Raw genomic sequence first — 21,404 nt, forward strand, 5'->3', positions numbered from 1 at the left:
TTCACAGCTCTTGAAGCAGATCTGTTACTCAAGAAGGCTGTTGCCCTCTGCCAGGGCTCAGCTGGAGCAAACCTTCTGGAGATGGACATGGCATGTACCTGCTGGACCCTCCACCCTGAAATGTGAGTACCCTTTGCCACCACAGGGCAAGTCATGATCACTGAGGTTGGAAGGGACCATCTAGTCCAACCCTTCTGCTCAAAGCAGGGTCAACTAGAGCAGGTTGCTCAGGGCTGTGTCCAGTTGGGTTTTGAATATCTCCATGGATGGAGACTCCACAGTCTCTCCAGGCAACCTGCTCCAGTGTTTAGCCACCTTCAGAACAGAAAAGCTTTTTCTTATGTTTAAATGAAATTTCCTTTATTTCAGTTTGTGCCTATTACCTCTGGTTCTGTCGCTGGGCTCCACTGAAAAGAGTCTGGCTCTTTTCTCTCCCATCCGGCTAGGGACAGGTCTGGGCGTGTGAGGATCCCTAACCAAAAGCCAAGCAGAGACCCCTCGAGAGCTTGCTGGCCAAGAGGTGGTCCCTGGCAAAGGGCAGCTCAGGACGCGGCTAGTGCTACCAGACGACCACAGCTCCAGTATGAAGCAGGCTGGGAGCTGGGGAGGGGGCTCAGTTTACTGCGACACCCCGACCTCAGTTTTAGCCCGCTTTGTGCTGGGAGCCCGGGTTGCGGGGAGCTGTGCCGGCTCCTTCAGGCAGAGGTGACAGTGGCAGCACCTGGGGTCAGCTCCATGCCAGGACTCTGCCCCCACCGGGGAGGCTGCCGTGGCACCCAAAAGCCCCAGAGAAAAATCTCCAAAATGGTTTCCGAGCCAGCGAAAAGACAAACGCAAAAGTCTGGCTCCCAGCAGAGATGTGGGATGTCTCTCGTCCCTGCACATGTCTCTGCCTTGGAAGATAGGCTGAGGATGGACACAAGCCCACTCAGCTGCAGGTTGATGCCCTCGGGACAGGGAGATTGGGGACGGTCTGGTGCCAGCTGCCATCATCCTGTGCCCTGCAAATGCCTCCTCCTCTTTTTCAGGCACTAAAGGGGGCCAGGAGGGCCGCGCCGGATGCGGATGCAGAGCAGGCCCAGGCGAGCAGCGGGATCGGTGCCCAGGTATCACCCAGACGCAGGGCCGAGGCCACGGGCTTTGACAGGGCAGGTTTTGTTGGGGCTCTGCTGCTGGATGCAGGTCCGGGGCTCCTGGGGGAGTTAATCACAGCCCGTGGCTGATGTCTGGCATCTTTCCTGCTCCCCCCAGCCCCGCTAACCCCGCTGTCCTTACCCCCTCCCCGTTGCCTCCCCCTGACCCCACCAGCGGGCCAGGCTCGGGGCCAGGTGCGCAGCACGTGCTCCCCTCCCCAAGGGACTGGCCGACCTCATGGCGGGGCCACAGCGTGCAGGACACTGCTAGGAAAGGTGTGACAAAGGGGACCATCCTTTTGGCTCATAAGACTGTTTTTTCCTTGTATTAGACAGCAGCTTCTGGCCACTGAGTCTTCAGGGGAGCTTGACTGCATGCCAGAAGGCCCAGACAAGCTTCTGAGCTGTACAATACAGAATTGAGGTAAATCTCACATTTAATTTCCAGGGGACGAGACAAATCGAAACTGCTGGCTCCCAAAACGCACTGCTGAGTGCACAGTGTCCTGGAGCTGAAAGTAAGGGGTAGCCTGCACAGCTGGGCTTCCCGCCTGCCCCGGAAGGAAAGCACAGCGCCGTTCTGATGCATGGTTTTTATTGACTAAAAAAAAAGTTGTTTTAAGACAGTTGTGTGCAGAAGTACCCATGTAGACAGAGGCTATGGGAAAAGCCACCCAGCTGCTCCTAGCCCTAGGTCAGAGCACTGGTCTCCCTCTCCCAGCATGGCACCACGCGACAAAGACCGCCCCAACTCTTGGTTTCTCCCGCCACGCCGGGTGCTAGCACCGTGCACGCCACCGCTCCGCCTCTGCGGGGGGGGCAAGGCTGGGCAGCCCTGCGGCCCGGGGGACCCGGCTCGTCGGCCTGAGCACCAGCAGCCCCTGCCTGGGCCACCTAAGCCCAAGCCCAGCTCAAACCCTGAAGCGTGAGTGCTGATGGCGAGAGAGGCCAGGGATGGGGAACCGGCACGGGGAGGCCTGGCTGACCCCAGGCGCCAGCGCTTGCACCTTCTCCCACCCCGCACGCCTTGCCCATAGCCTCTGCCTACATCTCCTCTATGTACAGTACAGTGGTACTCATAGGCAAAGCGCCCGCGGCCCCCTCCCCGCAGGGCTTGCAGCATGCTCGTGCGTGTGTTCATTGGCCGCTCTGCCAAAGAAACAGAAGTGGTTGCAAGTCCTCGTAGCAGGACAGTATTTTTTTTTAAAAAAAAGGGGGGTAGGGGAAGGAAGTTAGCTGAAAAATGCTGTCTGTGAGGGCCTCCTCTTCACCGGGTGCTGAGCGCAGCGTGGCACACGTGTTTGGCACCCCGTGCCTCCTCCTGGCCCGTGATTGTCTGGCCTAGCCCTGCTCAGCTCAGGCAGGAGCAGGCCCAGCCTTGTCAAACCTCAACAGCTGGATTCATCCTCTCCAGCCAGCTGTTCCCTCCAGCACACCCGCTCTAGCAGTGTCTCCACCAAAGAAGTAAAGAAGGTGCTTTTTGTCATGCCCCCCCCAGCAGCATTTTCCAGCTAACGTCCAGCTGAGCAGCACAGGGATAAGGAAGGAAGCAGATACGACTGCCAGATAAATCAGACCACCACCTACACCCCATGCTCGCAGGGCAAACCAGCCCGGAGCCAGTGTGTGGGGAGTGGGCACAGTCCAGCCTAGCCGACAGGAGATGGTCAAGGCACTCGTTGTTGCTCATGTTTTTGTTTTTTTGTTTGTTTTTCTTCTCCTAAAAAAACCCCAGGACAGGTGGAAACCAGGAATACCCTTGGAATAACCTGCATCTGAGTCCCAGGGTGACAAGCCGGGGGAGTGAGGACTGCACAGAGTGCTGACCATCCCACCAGCCCTTCTCCCGAGCTGGTCTGCTCTTGTCCGTGCAGCTGGCACCGGGCAGGGGCCGCCAGCCACAGAGCATCGCAGAACCTCTTTGACTAAAAGCCTTCCAAGAAACTTGTGGATTTAAAGCCCTGTGGACAGAAAAAGAAAAGACAAAGGTCCCCCAGCCCAGGGGATGCTCAGTGCCTGCTCTAAGTGACCCGAATGCTCATGTTTCATGATTGCAGAGAGAAACCTCAAAAAAGAAAAGGAAAAAAAACACTGAAAAAACAAACCAAACCAGTGAGACAGGTAAGAGGTTGTTGCAGAAAAGCCAGATACAAAAAGAAAAAAATCCTCAAGCCCAGAAAACTATGGTGCTTGTTCCTTAAATAACTATTGCAACAAGGAGGTGGGGGCCAGGCAGGGCTTTCCCTGGCGACCCCCAGCCCTACCAGCCGCGGCAGCCTCCCATGCTGGGGCAGTCCGCTCTGGACCGCGGTGGCTTTGCCCCGGCGGCAGCACTGCCGTGCCAGGCACCCCGGGGGTTCGCCCAACCCAAGCCGAGGATCGCCATCGCCTCACGTCCCCAGCTGCGCAGCTGAGGGTCCCTCTCTGGGAGAGACCTGGCCGTGATACAGAGGCGCAGGCTTTTTCTGTTCGATCCCATTTGCCCTGATTGCCGCCTTCTTGACCCTTCCAGCATCTCTGAGAACCAACCAACTGGTTGACCAAAAAAAAGCGTTTTTAATCATATCTCTAGGGAAGCAGTTTCCCTTTGCATCTCACCCCTGTGCCACCAGCATGGAGGCTAGACCCTCAGCCTGGCCCCAGGCTCTGCCTCCCTCCTGCGCTGCGCCTGCTGCCAGGACCTGCCACCTTCACTTGTGCCCCCCTGGGCTCCAAACATGGGCCCAGCCGACCCCACCGCAGCATGTGGGGACAGCAGCGTTGGCCCCGGAGATCGGGAAAGTCAGGGATACTCCTGTAAGACACCGCCATAAAAGAGCCCAAGTGCCTCTGCTGCTCCTTCCCGCAGGGCAGCCAGGGAACCTTTTCCACAAACCTCGCCACAGCCCAGACCAACACGCACAATCCGATCCTGCAAGTCGTCCACGATTAAAGTTGGAGGAAAGACTTTGGGATTTCAGCTTCTCAACAGAGCTGTCCATTTATAACAAAACAAAAACAAAAGCATGTTTCATTCACCCACTAAAGCTATCTCTAATCTGTTTTTTCCATTCCGAAAGCAAAAGGAAATCTATATTTTTCTCCTCCTTCTCTTGCAGCGCAGGCGAAGGCCAGCCCCAGCCCGCAGCCTGTGCCCTCAGCAGGGCCAGTCCCCGCTGTCACCTCTTGCATCGTGCAGCTGGTGCGTCCTGCATCCCACAGTAACATCCCCCCGGTGCCTGTGGGCAGCTCGTGCTCGCTGGCCCGGCTGCCCCTGCGGGGACGAGGAACCACAGCAGCCTGGGGATGGTAAGCCCAGCCCCACATTGCGCTGGCCCCACTTGTGGCACAGGCATGCGGGACCCGATCCGGAGCCATCCTTCTCATGCCCGGGCTAGCCACAGCTGCTGCAGCCGGGCTCCCTGCCTCTCCTTCGAACCTCACGATTGCCATAAATCGGGAGCGGGCCCTGCAGAGGTTGGCTGGAGGGATCGGGCTACCGCTTCTGTGGGATTTTAGCTGCCTTTCGCATGGTTTCCCTCTAAACCTGTCCTACCATCAGTCGATCCTTGGACAAGGCAGTGCCCGTCCTGCTCCTGGCAGGAGAGGGAGACACCACCCTCAACGCAGCGTCTCTGCCGGTTCCTCTCCTTCCCTCCCAGGAGGCAGGTAACGCCCGGCTGCAAACGCTCGCTCGCACCAGCAGACGCCAGTCTGCAGCGGAGCGTCGGCTTGGAGCCGGTGGCCAGCTCTTCGCTGGGCCGACTTTGCCTTCTCGACGCGCAGGAGTATCTGAATCCCAGATCTGAATCCCAGATCCCAGCAGTCCAATGCAAATAGGCCACGAGAGTCCAGACCCCAACTTCCCGCCTTCTCCAGCGCCGGGGCCAAACGATTGCAACTGCGCGTACAGACGTTGCCGGGACCCGATTGTACGCAGGGAGGCTTTCTCTGGGAAAGCTGCTGCGACTGCCCAAGGGGGAAAAAATCAAAACAAAGGAAGAATGAAGCCAGCTGCTGCCACGCTTGTGCTCAAGGACCAAGCAGAACCGGAGGAGGTCTCGGTGAGCTCAGCAGCAGCACGCGCGGTTAAATAACTCGGCCCCTTTCCTCGGGTTAGCCAGCACTGGCGTCCGTAAGACACTAACGTCATTGCGTTGTGAGACTGTGCATCGGGGAGGGGAAAAGTGATTGTTCAAACGTCCTTTCTACCTTGTCCCGGGACATGATTGCTTGGAGTTTCCCCAAAGTCACCGGGTTTTGTTTTTTTTCTTGTTTTAAAAAGAGCAGCATTTGGTTTGACTGTAAAGAGATGCAAGTCGGACGCTCCCGCCGTCCAGTCAGTCACTGATTGTGTTTGTAAATCCTTCTCAGCTGAAACAGGTTTCTTAATAATAATAATATTAATTAAAAAAAAGTCTCCTTTTTAGCTCAGAACCTGATTGGCTGGAGGCACCAAATACCCGGCGGGGCAGCTCCATTGCCCGGGGCTGTGCAGGGGCCACGCTGCCGATCCTTGCACTCCCGGTGATCGCTTGAGGATGCCACGGCAAGATTCACCCTCTGCCCTCGCCAGGGCAGGCGGCCGCGGGAGCTTCCCCGCGCCGCGGAAACCTGATTGGCAAAGGCAAGCTGGAGGACTCGCAGTTGTCAGGCCCCTCAGTTGCCCCGGTAAACCTCGATCTTGCTGGTTTTGGCCAGCATGTCGATGATGTGAGCCTCGAAGTCGGCGTCGTGCACCCCGGTCTTCCTGAACTCCCCGGCGTAGCGGTTGTTCTCCCAGTAGTGATGCCAGTTGCCTCGGCTGTCGGCACCGAACCCGAAGACGTTCACCTGCCAGCGGCAAGGAGGACGGTCAGCCACGCGCAGCCCTGCCAGCCCGGCAGGCACCGGGAGCCCGGCTGCCCTGGCAAAGGCACCTCGCGGGCGATCCGCTTGCTAAAGCCTGATGCTGGTTGCTGGATGAGCATCTGCTTCAGTGTGGGGGCAGGATTTGGCCGTATACCGTGGGAGCCGAACACGCCATTTCCCCCGCACAGCCTTCCTGGACACCGTTCAAGCTTTAAAGATATTCGCAGGCTGCCCTGTGAATGCCACGCTTTTAGGCAAACAGACCCTGCAACCAAGTGATCCTGCTCTAATTTTACCCCACAGCCAGTGCCACCTCCCTCCTTAGCCCTGCAAGATGGTTGCAACAGCAGAGCCGGAGCTCGCCCCTTGCCTGGGGCTGACTGGCTGGAGCTGCGGGTGCCCCGAGGCAAGAGCCCGGGTGCTGCAGTTACAGGGGAGCCCCAGGAAACAGCTCAGAGGGTCTCAGTCAGCGAGCAAAGCCGAGGCGACGGGCCCTGGAGAGAGTGCTCTTTTCCCAGCCATAGCACGGCAGGCAGCTGCCCATGTCCAGCGCAAACCCACCCCTCCAAAGCAGGCCACTGCGGCAAAGGTGAGCCTGGTACGAGCAAGGTGACCTTAGCAATGCCAGGGCCCGTGATCCTGGCTGGGATCATGCAGCCCTCCTGGCCCAAGGGCTCAGGCCGCCACGCCGTGACCCACCTCGTCGCAGACGTGGAGCGCGAAGAAGAGCACCAACATGCCAGTGGAGGGGTATCGCCCGTGGTGCTCCGTCCAGCGGTCGTGGATGTACTTGAAGAAGGCAGGGTTGTAGATCTGCACCTAGGAGGACGGGCTGAAGTTAGGCTCTAGAGCAGTGCATGAGCATTGCATCGGGCCCAGACTAATGGAACAGCCCAGGGCACCGTCCTCAGCCACCGCCAGCCTCTCCTCCCTAGGGAAGGCCCTGGCTGCTGGGCCAGCCCAGCACCACCCTCCCTTCCGAACCCAGCAGCTCAGGAAGGAGAGCCAAGAAGTTCGTGGGAACCCAAGAAGATGCAGTCACTTCTGCAAAGCTTCTCCACATGAGGGGAAGCCCTGGAGAAAAGTGGTCTTGTGCCGACCTAGCAGCCTGGGCAGCCACGGTCCCTGGGGAACAGTCCCAAGCAGTGGGGCTCATCTGGGAAGGGGGTGACGGGCAGGACGCTCTCCTGGGGCTTTCCCATGCCAGGCTGCTGGCATGGTGGAAGAGAAGAGCCTGTGGAGCTGGCCCTACCTTTTCTTTGTCCACCCGCAGAAAAGGCTTCACGGGTGCGTATGTGCTGAAAGAAGCAGAGAGGCAGGTTATCTCCTTCGGGACGCAAGCCCACCGCAACCCCAACCCAAGCTAACAAGAGAAGGGAGACACTTCGCTCCAGGCACTCGGATTTTCCTGTGGAAAAGGAAAGGAGAGAAACCAGCCAAGCCCCAGCCAAAGCCCCAGCGATGAATATTCATTGCTCCCAGCATGGTGAGCCAGGGGAAGAAGCTACACAGCCACTAGGCAGTGCTGCCTGCGTGATCTAACGCAGGGACCATGTAGAGGCAGATACCATGAAAATCCGCAGCCAGCTGGGGCTGTTGCTGCCCCGTGCCTTGCCGGGTACTTACAATCTGATTTGGCCAGTGGAGAGGGCACTGGCAATCCAGAGCAGGTCCAGGGTTTTGAAGGGCACCAGCACAAAGCTGACATTGGCAGGCAGGTTCTTGGCACTCTCTGGGTACATGAAGTGATGAGTGGTCCGACTCCCCACGTCGCCTTCAAACCCCACCGTGGGGGCCTGGTTCATCCTGGGGAGAGAGTCAGGCATGTGGCAGACACCAAGGAGGAGGATCCAGGCACGGGAAATCAACGGGGACCATCCACGCGTGGCAGCAGCAGCAGCCCCTTGCCTTCATATCTGTTTTTCACCCCAGCCTTCTTTTAGAGACACAAGAAAACCTCCCTCCATTGCCCCAGGCGGGAGCTGGGCGCGATTCGCACACCACTTGCAACGCTCAGGACACCCCGTGTCTCTGCATCACAGCTGCAAAGTGATGGGGCATCGCAGGCAGCGAGAGAGCTCAACCCCGAGGTACGTTCAAAGCCCAGGGTTGCTTCTGCGCGCACCACAGTCCCCAGGGACGCTCTGCTGCACCGAACTTACCTTCGCAGCCACCACAAGCGCTCGCGTGGAAACGAGCAGACGCAGCACTCGACTACCCTCCCTCCTCATTGCAGCTGAGTAACGGGGAAAAAAATCGCATCTGAGTATAAAAATTTATACTCAGTTGTACCTCAGTTCTTCGCATCTTATTCAGTTATTTTTCTAAACAGCTCCCGTTTAGAACCAGGCTTGTGCTGTATTTTCGGGCACTGGTTTTTCAATTGCACATGAAAGTTTTAGGAACAAAGAAACCTCAGCCATGACACAGACCTCTCAGGAGCTGGAGATGGCAAAATTGGTACTAATACCAGCATGGAGACACATTCAGTGTCTGCTCTGTGTTTGGAAAGCAGCAAGATGATTTATGCTTCCCACCCAGGTGCACTGAAGTGCTTTCTAGCCCATTAGCAAGGAAGGAGGATGTCAGAACAGCTACAAGAGATAAATATTTAAAGTCAGCAGGTCTAGGCGGCTCAGACCCAGGAACACTGCAGATGAGAATTTTTAACGAATAGCAGAATACTGAGGAAACTGCAGGCCATGGCGAGACAGCTTGCGTTTCATCGCAGGGAGGGCGGGAGCAATGACCTGGATCTGGCTTGACAACAGAAATGGGAATGGGATGAAGACAGATGCATTAGGAAGGCCAGTGATCCTGTACTGCATGCTGTCCCAAGGAAGACGGGGTGGCAGAGAGACAGGTCAGGATATGGGACATAGGGTGACCCATGCCGAGGGACAGAAGTTATCCAGCTGTGGGGCAGGGCCCCACTGACATGCTCTAGGAAAGATCTTCTTGGGTTTTGCTTGGGAATGGTGCTGGTGAACCAAACACCAGAAGAACTGCACAGCACTTGAGGGCTAGGCTTTTAAAGGAAAAAAAAAAGGACATTCAGCAACTCAAAAGTTGCAAGAAAGTCATAAAAGTAATCTTAGGGCTGGTGCTGGTGCCGGTGCCCAGCAGCAAGAAATGTAGCCCTTAATATAGCTCACCAACACAACGGAGAAGTGGCTGTGTGTAGAAGCCTCCATGGGAAAAAAATACAAATCCTGGAGAGCTCTTTATCTAGCGAGGGAAGGCAGCACAAGCAACCTCAGCCTGCACCAAAGCCAAGCTGGGAAGAGGCACGTTTTTCAGAGACTGCAGGTGATGAAGGGCCGGGCCAGGCCGTTGCATCTCGGTGGGGCTGCGCAGGGATGTCTCTCCTCAAAGACGGATGTGTGTCAGGTAGGAGCCGTTGAATGCAATCAAGGAGCACTACCCTGATGGCTGATGTATGGGGGGGGGGGGGTTATGAGTTGATCTAAGGGTTTCCACCGTTGTTTGGTCACTTGGAGCAAGAGCCAGACAGCCCTTTCCTCCAGCCTAGGGGACGCAGCAGGCTCCCAAGACCAGGCTCCTTCCTCTCGTCCAGCCCATCTCCAGATCCAATTTCAAGCTACCTTTCGCTGTTGAAGCCACTGTGGGGCAGCACTGGCACTGGAGCGAGCTGGACGGCTTGGTGTGAGAAGCTGGGCCGCAGCCGACTTTTCCGTGCAGGGCAGCACCAGAGCCTTGCAGGAGGCCGGCTGGCACTGCTGGGGTGCATAGCAAGGGGGACCAGCACCGGATGGTTCAGCATGAAGCCTGCTAGCATCACTGCTCCCTCCTAGTAAAGCCAGGTCTGCAGCTGCCGGCGGGGTAAGGGGAACCCCACCAGAAATACTGCTCAGGTCAAAGAGCCACTGAGGCTCCCGAGAGGCAGGAACAAGCTCCCCTTTCTGCACGTTTTTCTGACAGGGCTGCGATGGAGGAGCATGCTCCTGCCTGAGCGCTAGTACGGTTGGGGCTTGGAAAACTCTGACAATCCCACACTGAGCCTGGAAGGGAGCACAAGATGCCATCGCACAAAACTGGCACACAGTTTTATTTTGGGAAGTGTGGGAGGGATCCTACAGCAACAGTGCTGCCGAGCCCAGGGGGTGGCCCAGCAAGCGGCGTGCAGGGCCGGGGCTGCCAGCAGGCACAGCCATGCCATGAGCAGCAATTCAGGTCACAGGGATGGCTTGTGTGGTTACAGGAGGCATCACGGGAGGCTGCCCCGCACTGCTCTTCCACAGGGGACCGGGGTGGCCCAGCGCTGCTACCCTGCGAGAGCAGCAGGGAAACTGAGGCAGGGGCCGGGCCACGACCCATCTATAGATGCATGCCCTAACCGAGATGCTCTGGGAGGGTTTTGCAGGGTGGGAGGGTCCTCAGTCAGACCACGTAAGGATGTCTGGCTTTACTTCTTCCCTCCAGCTAACAACTGCCAGGTGGCTGGTGTGGCCCCGTTCCCCTGTGCGAGCTGGCTGCTGCCAGCAGACACCTCCCACGGGATCAGGGACCACGCGGAGGAGGGCACCCCGTCCAGAAGGTAGGATCACAGGCCCAATACACCCTGCTGGTGCCACGTGCTGCTGCCACAGCCTTCCCGGGGAGAGAGATGGCCCTGGCCAAGGAAACCTGTGCTCCTTCCTCCCTTCTCGCTGCCTCCAAACAGCCAAGAAATGAAAGCATCCCACTAAGTGATCTAGCTGGTTTCCTTCCGCACTACCGCTGGACTATGCCCGCATATGGGTGGTGCTGGAGGTCAGCTGCTGAGAGTTATCGCAAAGGTAAACATGCAATTAAAAAAGTCACATTTCTCCTTTCCTACTGGGCCTTGGAGAGGACGCAGTTTTAAGGCACGCATATGACGGCATGGTGTCGGCACACCCCATTGTCCCTCCCCAGACTCCCCCCTCCTCCGGCTCGGTCGGCAGCCTGCACGCCTCCTGCCTTTGCGTTCGGCCGGAGCAGAGGAGCGGGGCTGGGGACATGCTATGGCCCGGGTGTCACCACCTCTCCTCCCACGCCGTCCCCACCGGCGGCGCAGCCCTCACCTCATGATGAAGTCGTGCGCGTCGATCTCTCGCCCGTAGCCGGAGCCGCGCAGGTTGCCCGAGTTGCCCACCACGGCGCAGCGCCGGCACCGCCGGCTGTCGCGGGAGCTGTAGGGGTTCTCGCCAGGCACGATCTGGAAGAGCTTGCTCAGGACTTCGTAGGTGTTGTGGGATTTGAACTGGGGCTGCAGCATCTGTGGGGGGCAGAAGGAGGGCAGCGGGACATCAGGCAGGGCCACCGATGCAGCCAGGGTGCAAAGAGGTGCCCTCCCCGACCCTGCAGCCCCGGCGGTGCTGCCACTTCAGCGTGATGCCCTAACTCTGGGAGAAGTGTGGCCAGGTACAGTGCCCCGAAATAGCCCCAAATGTGTGTGTTTGGGGCACGAGAGCCTGGGCAGTGAGCGCAACAGGCCATAATGAAGGGATACCCTTGCTTTCAGGCCATCTCACACTTGGACTCCCTCCTGCTCATCCCCACAGGCTGGGGAGGACTTAGCAAGGCCCTCGGGTCTCTCCTGTGACTCCTGGGCACGACTGGGCTCTTTCGCTCGATGTTGGACTAAAGACCCCGATGAAGGAGATGCCACAGTGCCCCAAAGTATTTTGGCACATCCCCTCCTCCTCCCCAAAGCCTCCAGGTCGCCGCGGCAGAGCAGCGCCAGCACGGAGCCGCTTCGCCGCTCCGGGAGGATGCCAGCCCCGCGCTGGGCCTCGCTGCCAAGATGCTGGGATTTGCCAGCTGGGAACTAGCGGCCCGGGGGCCAGGAGCAAACCGCAACGTGGGTGGGGGAAGCCAGGCTGAAAATCCTGTCTCTGCTACAGCCCCCCCACGCGCTTAAACTGCTGCCTGGCAGAGGCGAGCCCAGCTCTCCCACAGCGCGGAGCAACGCGCTGGAGCACGCAAGAGGGCTCTGTGGGGCACCAGCAGCCCCAGGGACGTCACCCCCACGGCTCACCCAGCCCAGCGCTTTGGAGGAAGCCAGCTGCAAGTCTCAGGAGCACAAAAGCACCGGCCGGGCGGGGAGGGAAGGACGCACCACCCTTCCTTCCTCCCGCTACTGCCCAGCTCTTCATTGCTGGCGACGCGCAGTGACAGCGGGCTGAGGACAGGAGAGTGGCGCTCAGCCTCCGTGCCGAGACTAGACTCCAGCAAGAAAAGCCTGTGTTGGCTTATGTTTTGGTGCCACCCCGATGCCTCCGGCAGGAGACCGTGGGGGTGCCTGCCAGCAGAGGGAAAAGCAACCAGAAGAGCAAGCCAAAAGCCTGAAGAAGCTGCAAGTGTTAGGGGGAAAAAAAAAAAATCCAAAATGTTGGGCCTCCCCCACACGACAAACAAAAGCTGTTTCGAGACTGCACAGCAGCCATCAAGGCAGAAAAAAAAGAGCTGCCAAGAGGAAGGATGAATTTTCAAACAAGGAGGGAACCGGGGCTGCCGGGACCAGCTCCGTGTGGCAATCCCGCGGACGCCGACGCACGGGGGTGGGAGCGGAGGGGGGATGGCGAGGGCCGGGCTCGGGGCCCGACCAGCCCGGCTCTCCGAGAAGGTCCCTCCCAAAGGCTCCCCTCTGCCGTAGCACGGTGGTATCTCACTGTGGCCGTCCGCAGGCAGCTGCGACCCACTCAAACCCCTTCTCGCTGCCTGCAACCGGTCACCCTTCGAGGGCTGGATGCACTTTGGCCCAAGCCAGGGCCGTGGCTCTTTGCAATTAGGGGGTTTTACATGGAACAAGCTGCGGCTGAGTGAGAGGAGAAGAGAGGGGCCAAGCCTGCTTGCAGAGATGGAGATGAACCTCCAAAGCAGTTGGAGAAGGGGCCGGGCCTCCCTGCTGGCTTCAGTGCAGCCCCTGGGGCTTGGAGGTGCCCATCTCCCGCCCGTGGCCCCGTGGGAGCCAGCGGGCAGCCATGGGGGGAGAAGGGCTCCCGTGGCCGCGCTAGGACAGGGCTTGTGGTGGGGAGGGCTGTCGCCAGCCACGGCAGGGGCACCTCACCCCACGGCATCTCCTCCAGCCCGGCTCTCCGGAGAGGCACCCACGCTCGCCACATCCCCACCGCAGCCCTTCCCGTCTCCCCGCCGCCATGCGCCGGGCTCCACCGTGGCAGCAGCCAGCCGGGGGCTATGCCGGAGGTTGGGACACCAGGGCTACCCGCTTAGCGGGGCTGGGAGCAGTGCCGCTGGCTCAGGCGAGGTGCTGCACCGCACGCCGTGCCGGTGCGGCTCCTCTCGCAGCCAGCGGCACATCCTCGCGAGCTGGCATGAGCGACGCGACGGCGGTGCTCACTCACCATCCACCACCTCTGGACGTCCAGCGGCAAGTCCATATTCTCCTTGGTCCACACCGGGGAGATGTTGCTGTCGTAGTGGCTGTCAAACCACTCGGAGGCTCCGGCGTCCTCCGCGCACCGGCGGCAGGCGCAGCTCTTCAGGTAGAGCCCCCCTTTGCTGAGCCGCTGCATCCCCGCGTAGCCGGGCACCAGCTTCACCCGGTGGATGCTGCTCAAGCCACCGGGGTCCAGGTAGGCGATGCTGTGGTGGGAGTAGGTGAAGAGGAGGGACATGATGAAGACGAGCAGGAAGGCCGTCGAGAGGAAGCAGAAGCGCAGCGAGCACTTCATGGTCGGCGGGCGGGGAGGGACGACGCTGCCGGGCCGGGGAGGGCGTCACCGAGGCCCCCGCGCTGCTCGCCCGTCCCGCGGCCCGCCGGGCACCGGGGCGCTCGCTCCGGCCTCTCCGCGGTGGCGGCGGCTGGGCATAGGGCGGCCGCCCGTGGGCCGCCGATGGCGTCAGCCAGCCAGTCCGGCTCCCTGGAGGAGAAAGAGCCCGAAATCACGGCGGGGCTTTTGCAGCTGCCCGTGAAGGGCACGGGGACGCCGGGTGCCGCTGGGGGGAACTCGGGGCCCGGCGGCCTGACGGCGCCCGGCTCCTACCTGCCCGGCTGCAGCTTTCCATCCGCGTCCCCCGGCCGCGGCGAGGGCCCCCTCCGGCTCCGGTTGCCAGGGAGACGGCCGAGCACTCGCCGCGCGCCGCATCTGCCGCAGGCCGGGGAGCAGCTGCCGCTGGGCGCGCGGGGGGCCGCAGCGGCGGCGCGAGGGGGGCCGCACGCCCGGCGCGGGCACGCCTGCCTCAGCTCCGCCGCTCGGCCGCGCAGCGGGCTTTGAGGCACGGCCCCGGCTGGCTCGCGGCTGCCGCGGCGCTCATCCTCCCCGGGGACGGCTGCCTGGGCCTTTAGCTAATCCACTGGCACCCGTCCCGCCGCCGCTTGCTCCGAGACACGTCCGCGGTAGTGACGGCCTGCAACGGCAAGGGGGGGGGGGGGGGCGTCAAGTTAAAAGACAGCTCAGCGCAGACGGCTGCGTGCGGCAGGGCGAGACCCCGCGCCCCGGCTCGGACCGCCCTCCGCAAGGGGGAGAAAGCGGAGGGGGGCCGGGAGGCGGCGGCAGCAGGAGGAGGAGGGCGGCTGCCGGGGGCCGCGGCTCGCCACGCAGCATGGCCGGCGCGCAGGGGCTGGTCGGCAGAGCTGGCCCGCTGCGCCGGGGCCTGCCCGTGCCGCCCGTTCCCCCCTCCGTGTCAAAATCCAGGAAATCTCCCGACGCCGGCATCCGGGCCGACGTACCTGCCCGATCCGGCCCAGCACAGCCATGCCGCGCCGGCGCGGGTCCCGCGAGCCCGCCGCGCCTCGCCAGGCCGAGGCAGTTATCCCCAAGTTTCGGAGACTGTATATTCATTATATTTGGCAGACAAAGGCTCATCCGTTAACTTGCCTCCGGAGTCAAACAACCAGCTCCTTTCTGTAGCAAGCAGCAGCTCAATCTTCCTCCTCTATCAAAACACAATCAACCCTCCAAAACGCTCTTCACCAGCTAATGGCTCTCGCCGCCGCGCGCGCAGCCAGCGGGAGGTCGGCTCCCCGCGCCGCGCGTTGTGCCGGGCCCCCGCAGACGACGAGCGACGTGTTTTCTGCCGCTGCGCTTAGGCCTGCAAGTAGCGGGCGGCCACGCTGAGCGGCTAAATCCGCGGTCTCAGCAGCCGAGGCCGAGAGTTTGTCTCGGCCGACGGAAGAACGGTTAATGTTACAGTCGGGGCTGCGCTGAGACGCCGGCGGAGGTGGCTTTGTGGCATGAACTCTGGGTCATTTATTGTGCTGGATATTTCCGGCCTTTTCCAGCCCCGTTCCCAGCTCTGCCACAAAAATAGCCTCCAGAAGAAGCTGTTTTGCTGAGCAGAGCCGAGGGCTTCCTTGCTGCCTGGTCTGGGGCTCTCCGAGCCTTTCCTGTGGCGCAGCAGCCCCGGCATGCGCAGGCGCCCGGCGTCCCCGGCCCCACATGGCACCCCACCGCCCGCCGGGGCCCTCTCCGAGTCCCGCGCACGCCCTCCGCTCGGCGCCGATGCGATCCGCTCTGGTTTCCACTGCAATCTCCTTCCTCCCCCCGCCGCCATGGCTGGGGCCCCTTCGCCTACCCGCTCCAGGGCAGGCTCGTCGCCCTCGTTAGCGCTCGGTAATTAAGCCGGGGAGCTCCAGAAACCAGAGCGGAGGCTGTTGCAGAAGCTGGTTCAACACAAAAGGGAGACAAAGGAGCCGCGCGCGTTAGCAGCACGGAGAGCGGCTCGGCACGCAGAGATGGCCGGGAGTGAGCTGCGCTCGGTGCGAAAAGCCCCCCAAAACCACCATGCGGGGGAGAAAAAAAAGGCCTACCCGAGCTGTCACCTCCTTCCTTCCCTCGGTAAAGCTGAGCGGCGAAGCTCCAGCACCCGCGGAGGGGACATCCCGCCACCGCGCGCGGGGCAGGGCAGGCCGCGGCCATCAAAGGCACCTGCCCAAATTATTAACCCGCTTTCAAATATTTGCCCGGGCGGCAGCAGCCTTTAAACAAAGGCGCCAAATAGCGTTTAACAGCCCTCCCCACCTCCCTTTTGCAATTGCTTTCCAAGTGTTTTTTCCAGCCTAAGAGCCTTTACAGGGCGTTTAACGTGCCTGCATGGCACACGCGTCCCCGCAAAGCGGGTAAGGCTGTTTTGCAGGATCAGCGTCGGCGCTCGCCCCGGGGCGCGACGAACAATAGGAGACTTGTGTGCCGGGTTTTGGTCCCAGTGTAGTTTTTTACTCACTCCAGGGTGCAACTGAAGCCAAACGAGCTTTGGCGAAAGCACTCACCCCTCCTAAGGAGCCATGAGCCTTGCAGCTCCGGCGCTGCGTGCGAGGCTGTCCTAGGGCCAGCTTTCAGCCAGGACACCTTGAGAGCCGTGTGCGATTCAATTACTGCACAAGCACCAGCGAAATGAAGAACCGCGGCTCCTCCTCAGTCCTGCACACTCAATTCCCCTGCTAACAGCCGAAAATCGGGTCAATAAAGCAGCCAGCCATGTACGAAATTTTGGTCTGGGAGCAATTGCAACTATTTTCGTGCTGTTTTGCCAGCAGAAAAGCTTCGGAGTTCTTTAAATGGAGGGTTTGCATCCAGGGGAATTTGGGATAAAGCCATTTAAAAAAAGATTAGGAAAAAAAAATCAGACATGCAATACTGGAGGGTTTCAGGGGTAAAAGAAAACTCTGGGCGGTTATGCCGCTAAAAGGGCCAAGCGGAGGCATGCGCTGCGTTGCCAGCGGGGAAACCTGCTGCACCCTCCCGCCTCCTTCGCCGCTGCCGGGGCACGCAGGACTGCTAGAGGCTGCGGAAAATTGCGTCTTGTGCACCCCAACCGTGGTACTTTGCTCCTCGGCCGTCCGGCAAGGCCGGCGGAGGAGTGGCTCCGGGTGGTTTCCTCCCTTGCGCGATCCTTCTTCGCCAGCCCAAAACAAGAGCACGAAGCGAGGCCGGAAGCGGCAGCTCCACTCCCGTCTGGAGCGCGTTTTCGCGCAGCCTCGGGCCCAGCGGGTGCCTCCACTCTCTAAAGAGAGGCCCCGAAATGCAGACCAGCCCCCGAAACGCCGACCAGGCAAAAAGAGCCCGTTCATTCGATACCCCGCTCACTCCTGGGTTAAAGCCGCACTAGCAGCGGCGTTAAATGCCGGTGGCTTATTCGAGTTCTAGCTTTTCGAGCAGAGGTTGGTAGCTATTTCGGGCAGAGCCTTTCCAACGAGGGCACCGAGCCTCCGCGCCGATCCTTGCAGGTCTCAGCAAAGAAATAACATGTCCGTGCACGTCCCTGCGCCAGCATCAGCCGTCCCTCCACCGCCAGCTCCCAAGCGCAAATTAATTGGCCTTCATAAAGTTCGAACGCCGCCTGTGGCCCCGCCAACTCTTTCTGCCAGGTTTCGATGCCTCCTCCTAAAAATAACGGGACCCGCAACTTCACGCTGCCAATAAACACGCGACAGTGCTGAAATTTGGCCCTGGGGGTTACTAACGGGCTCCGGAAGAGGAGGTGGGCACCAGGCTCCGCTTCCTCTTCGCTGCCAGGGCGTTAGGAAGAGAGGCCGTTAAAAGGTCTTGGCAAATCACTCTGCCTCTTTCACAAGCGGGTGACTTCTCCTGCTAGCATAACCTCTACTTTAGGACGCAAGCTTGAGAACAGCGACCTGCACCCGGGCCCCCGAATTGCAGCTGGGCAGCAGCGCTGGGGCCGCCCGGGCTGGCTTGCACAAGCAGAGCAGCCGGGAAACCTCCCCGATGGCCGCGTGGGTTCCTAAAATACGCTTTTACTGGCGCCTGAGCTGGAGCAGAGGTCGGGAGGGACTAGAGGGAGGCTGCAGCCTCCGGCCAAGAGCAAAGCTGCTGCCGTAACTGGGGAGAGCTCAAAACGAAGCGCTCAGACTCGCCTCTGCCAGGCCTGGCACGCTCGGCCAGGGTTGTCAGTTCGCGTTAGCTCGCTATTTTTTTTCAGGGACTTGGCTAGCAGAAATTTGCCAGGGGCATCGCGGCGAGGAAGGATGGCGGCGTCCTCCTGGATGGCTTCGGCTCTACGGCGCGGGAAGGAAAGGAGGCCGGGCGCAGAGCCACGCGCGGGCCCCGCCACGGCCCCCCGCTTGCGGCCCCGGGGGCACGAGGCCGCGCCGGGCTTCGCACGCTGCACTGCGCCCAGACGCTCCCGCGCCGCTACGGATTCGCGCCTCCGCGGCTCACGCGTGCCTCGGCCTCCAGAGCGTTTCGCCAGCCCGGCTCGTGACCTAATTAAACATTTATTTTAGCCTCGGCGTGCCGTACTCCAGGCTCGGTCCCAGCTCATTAAAAAGGTCCCCCCCCACCTCCATCCACTGAGTACATTTTTTTCCCTGTGATTTGCATTTTCCTTCCTGCTAATTTTGGAAGCCAAAACAGCGCACGGGAAGGAAGTACAGCCCGTATCGCGGATAATTGGTGCGCTGGCGTAACAGCGTTGCTCTGGGCGCGCCGAGCTGAGCAATCCCATGAAAGATTTATGGCCGACCGTAGCTGGGCAGCAGGTATTAAGGCGAGAAGCCAATTTCATGGGTTAAGCTGGCTCCAGCAGCTCTGCAGCGCTTCGACAGAACCACGGGCCTGGCAACTTCTTCTTTGCCCTTTTAATTAATCATACTCTTATCGTCCCGCTCAATCAGCTAATTGCGCTAAGTTAAATTGGTTTTCCATGCTTTAAACCAGCCTTTCACCCTTACTGGCAACGCTAGCAGTTTTATTGCTGCTCTGCGCCCCAGCTGGGGAAGTTTTATTTAAGCTCCACCTCTAAGCGCTGGGGCAGGGTGCAATAAATAGGGCGAGAGGCCAAATCGCCCTGGTTTAAGCAGCACTGAGCCCGGTGCGGGGAAGCACGCGGGGAGACTCAGCGGAGAAGTGCCCTGTAGTGCGTGGATGGGTCTTCAGTTTGCATAGTTTTTTGCTTCGCTATTTTTTTTGCATCTCGATACGAGCAGGCGACCGCTGTCAAAAGACCCACCAGGGTCCGGAGCAGCTGCCCCGCGAGAGCCGGGCACCGGCTGCAAAGTTGCCCAAACACGTACGCCCGCCGGTTGCTAAGAATAAAAGCACGGCTAACCCCAAATTAGAACAGATTACCCTACGCCGACAGCGGGCGTACTCTAAAGCAAAAGCGCTTACGGCCTCGCCACTGGTGCCGCGAGCGCCCGGCCAGTTTCCCGCTGCGAAACGGGCCCCGGCGCTGGCGTTGCGCGGGAGGAGCAGGGTCAGGCCGCTCGCAGTAACCGGGGGGTGTCAGGTTTGGGGAGCCGCCCCCCCCCCGGCCATGCCTGCGCCGAACAGCCACCGAAGGAGCCCCCGGAGCTGGTGCCCAGCTAGGCAAGGATCAGCCACGCGCTCACGGCCCCCGCGGCTCCCATCCCCTCGCCGCGCGGACGGACGCCCGGGGAAAGGACGCGGCTCGGCCATCCGCCAGCGCCGGGGCTGAGCAGCCCGGCGGCCCCCAGCACAGCCCCCGGCCAGCCCCGCGCCCCCCGCCTGAGAGGAGGCCCCGGGCCGGCCCGCGGGCGAGCGAAACGCCGGGGAGAAGGGGGGCGCGCGGCCCCCGGGGACCCCTCCTCCCCCTCGCGGGCTGATAAGCCCAAGGCCACGCTTTGCCAGGCAGCGACGCCTCTCGCTGCAACAAGAGCAGAAGCCTCCCTCCCCGAGCCGGGAGGTTGCACAAGCGCCGGGGAAATTCAGGCGCCAGAGGCAGCCTCCGGCGCCCGCCGCCCCCGGCCAGGCCACCGCCACTGCCCCAGCCGGGCCGCCGGCAGGGAAGGGGCAGTCGCCGCTCAGATGGATAAATCCGGGAGCCTCCCCTCCACCCCGCTGAGCCCGAACGCCCACAGAGCCGGCCAGCTCACCATCCTCCCCCCGCACAAAGGGCAGAGCCGGCCCCCCCTGCACCCAGCCCAGAGCCCCTGTCTGCACCCATCCGCCTGAGCTGGGCTGGGTACCACCAAGCCCCTGGAGTGGGTACCACTGAGCCGGTACCACTGAGCCCCCAGGTCAGGTACCACCAAGCCAGGTACCACTGAACCCCTGGATCAGGTGCCACCAAGCCAGGTATCACTGAGATGCCAGACTGGGTACCACTGAGCCAGGTACCACCGAGCCCCCAGATCAGGTACCACCGAGCCAGGTACCACCGAGCCAGGTACCACCGAGCCCCTGGATCAGGTACAACCGAGCCCCCGGATCAGGTACCACCAAGCCAGGTACCCCCGAGCCCCTGGATCAGGTACAACCGAGCCCCCGGATCAGGTACCACCGAGCCAGGTACCTCCGAGCCCCTGGATCAGGTACAACCGAGCCAGGTATCACTGAGATGCCAGATGGGGTACCGCTGAGCCGGGTACCACCAAGCCCCCAGATCAGGTACCACCGAGCCAGGTACCCCCGAGCTGGGTACCGCCGAGCCACGTACCTCTGAGCCTGCAAACCGGGTGCCATGGAGCCGCAGGGCCGGCTCCCAGGAGGGGCCCAGGCGTCCCCGGCGGCGGGGGGGGCGGCAGCTCAGACAGAGCAGAGCGCGGCGAGCGCCGCCGTCCCCCAGGCCGGAGGGGGAGGCCGCCTCCATCCTCCCCCGGAGCCGCTCGCGCGGCGGCGCGGCCTCCGCATCCCGGGGGGGGGCGGGAGAGGGGGGGTGTCGCGCATCCCGGGGCCGCGGGCAGCCCCCTCGCTCGGCGCCCGCCGCCGCCGCCGCCCCCGAAGCCCCGCGGCGGCCGCCCGCCCCCGAATCGCGCGCCCCCGCGCCCGGCCGCCTGCGGGGCTGCCGCCCCCCCGCGCCACTGCAGGCCCCGCGCTTCACCTGCCCGGCGGCTCGCAGGCCGCGGGGCCCGTCCTTGCCGGGGAGACGGCGGCCCCCGGGCGCCCGGCCTCCTCCCGGCGCTGCCTCCGCGGAGGAAGCGGCGGCCCCGCGCTCGCGCCGGATGCCTCACCGGGAAAATATGCGCCCAGGCGCGGGCGGCGGGGACGGCCGCGCCGGGGAGGCACCAGCGGCGCCGCAGCCCGCGCACGCGGGGAAGCCGATGCCGCCCGGCCCTTCGGAGCAACCCCCCCTTCCCGCTCCTTCCCCGCGCGGAGAGCCGGAGCGGCGCATCGGGCGCCGGGGGGGGCAAGGGCCCCCGCCACCCCCCCCCCCCCCCGCCCCGGCCGCCGCGCTGGGGAGAGGCGGCAGCCGCGATACCAACCGCGCCGCAGCATCCCCGCGCCCTGCTCCGCCGAGCCTGCTGCGGGAGCGGGGCGAGCTGCCGGGGCGGCGCGCCGTGGGCCGGCACCCACAGCCCGGGTCTCTCCTCCCGGCACCCAGAAGGAGCGGAGTCCGAGCCCGATGCAAGCAGAGACCTGCAAGCTCGGTGCACCTCCTCCCGCCCCACGCCGCCTCGCCCTCGTCTGGGCACGGCGAAACCACGCGGATCGGGCCGCCTGGCAGCGGCGAGAGCGGTTCCTCGCCAGGCGTGAGGCTTTTTTTTTCCCTGGCCGGTTTTCAGGTTCGCGGCCT

The 21,404-nt window shown here is 61.9% G+C and overlaps 1 protein-coding gene across 7 annotated transcripts; it reads right to left on the reverse strand.

The window, feature by feature from the left end:
- Positions 1–1,711: 1,711 nt before the first annotated feature.
- On the reverse strand, positions 1,712–21,292 carry ST3GAL2 (ST3 beta-galactoside alpha-2,3-sialyltransferase 2). Of its 7 annotated transcripts, none has more exons than XM_064519416.1 (8): positions 21,248–21,292; positions 13,955–14,318; positions 13,313–13,831; positions 11,030–11,223; positions 7,590–7,769; positions 7,216–7,261; positions 6,663–6,782; positions 1,712–5,945 (listed from the first exon to the last, which is right to left on the reverse strand). In XM_064519416.1, exons 3-8 carry the CDS (start codon positions 13,640–13,642, stop codon positions 5,772–5,774), a joined length of 1,044 nt encoding a protein of 347 aa, XP_064375486.1. In that variant the 5' UTR covers positions 13,643–13,831; positions 13,955–14,318; positions 21,248–21,292; the 3' UTR covers positions 1,712–5,771. The 7 variants fall into 7 exon arrangements, with proteins under 7 accessions (XP_064375486.1, XP_064375482.1, XP_064375483.1 ...); XM_064519412.1 differs by lacking the exon at positions 21,248–21,292 and adding an exon at positions 21,094–21,241; XM_064519413.1 differs by lacking the exon at positions 21,248–21,292 and adding an exon at positions 20,842–21,003.
- Positions 21,293–21,404: the final 112 nt, after the last annotated feature.

This window comes from Dromaius novaehollandiae, chromosome 13 (genome assembly GCF_036370855.1).
Source record: "Dromaius novaehollandiae isolate bDroNov1 chromosome 13, bDroNov1.hap1, whole genome shotgun sequence".
Taxonomy (NCBI): Eukaryota; Metazoa; Chordata; class Aves; order Casuariiformes; family Dromaiidae; genus Dromaius; species Dromaius novaehollandiae.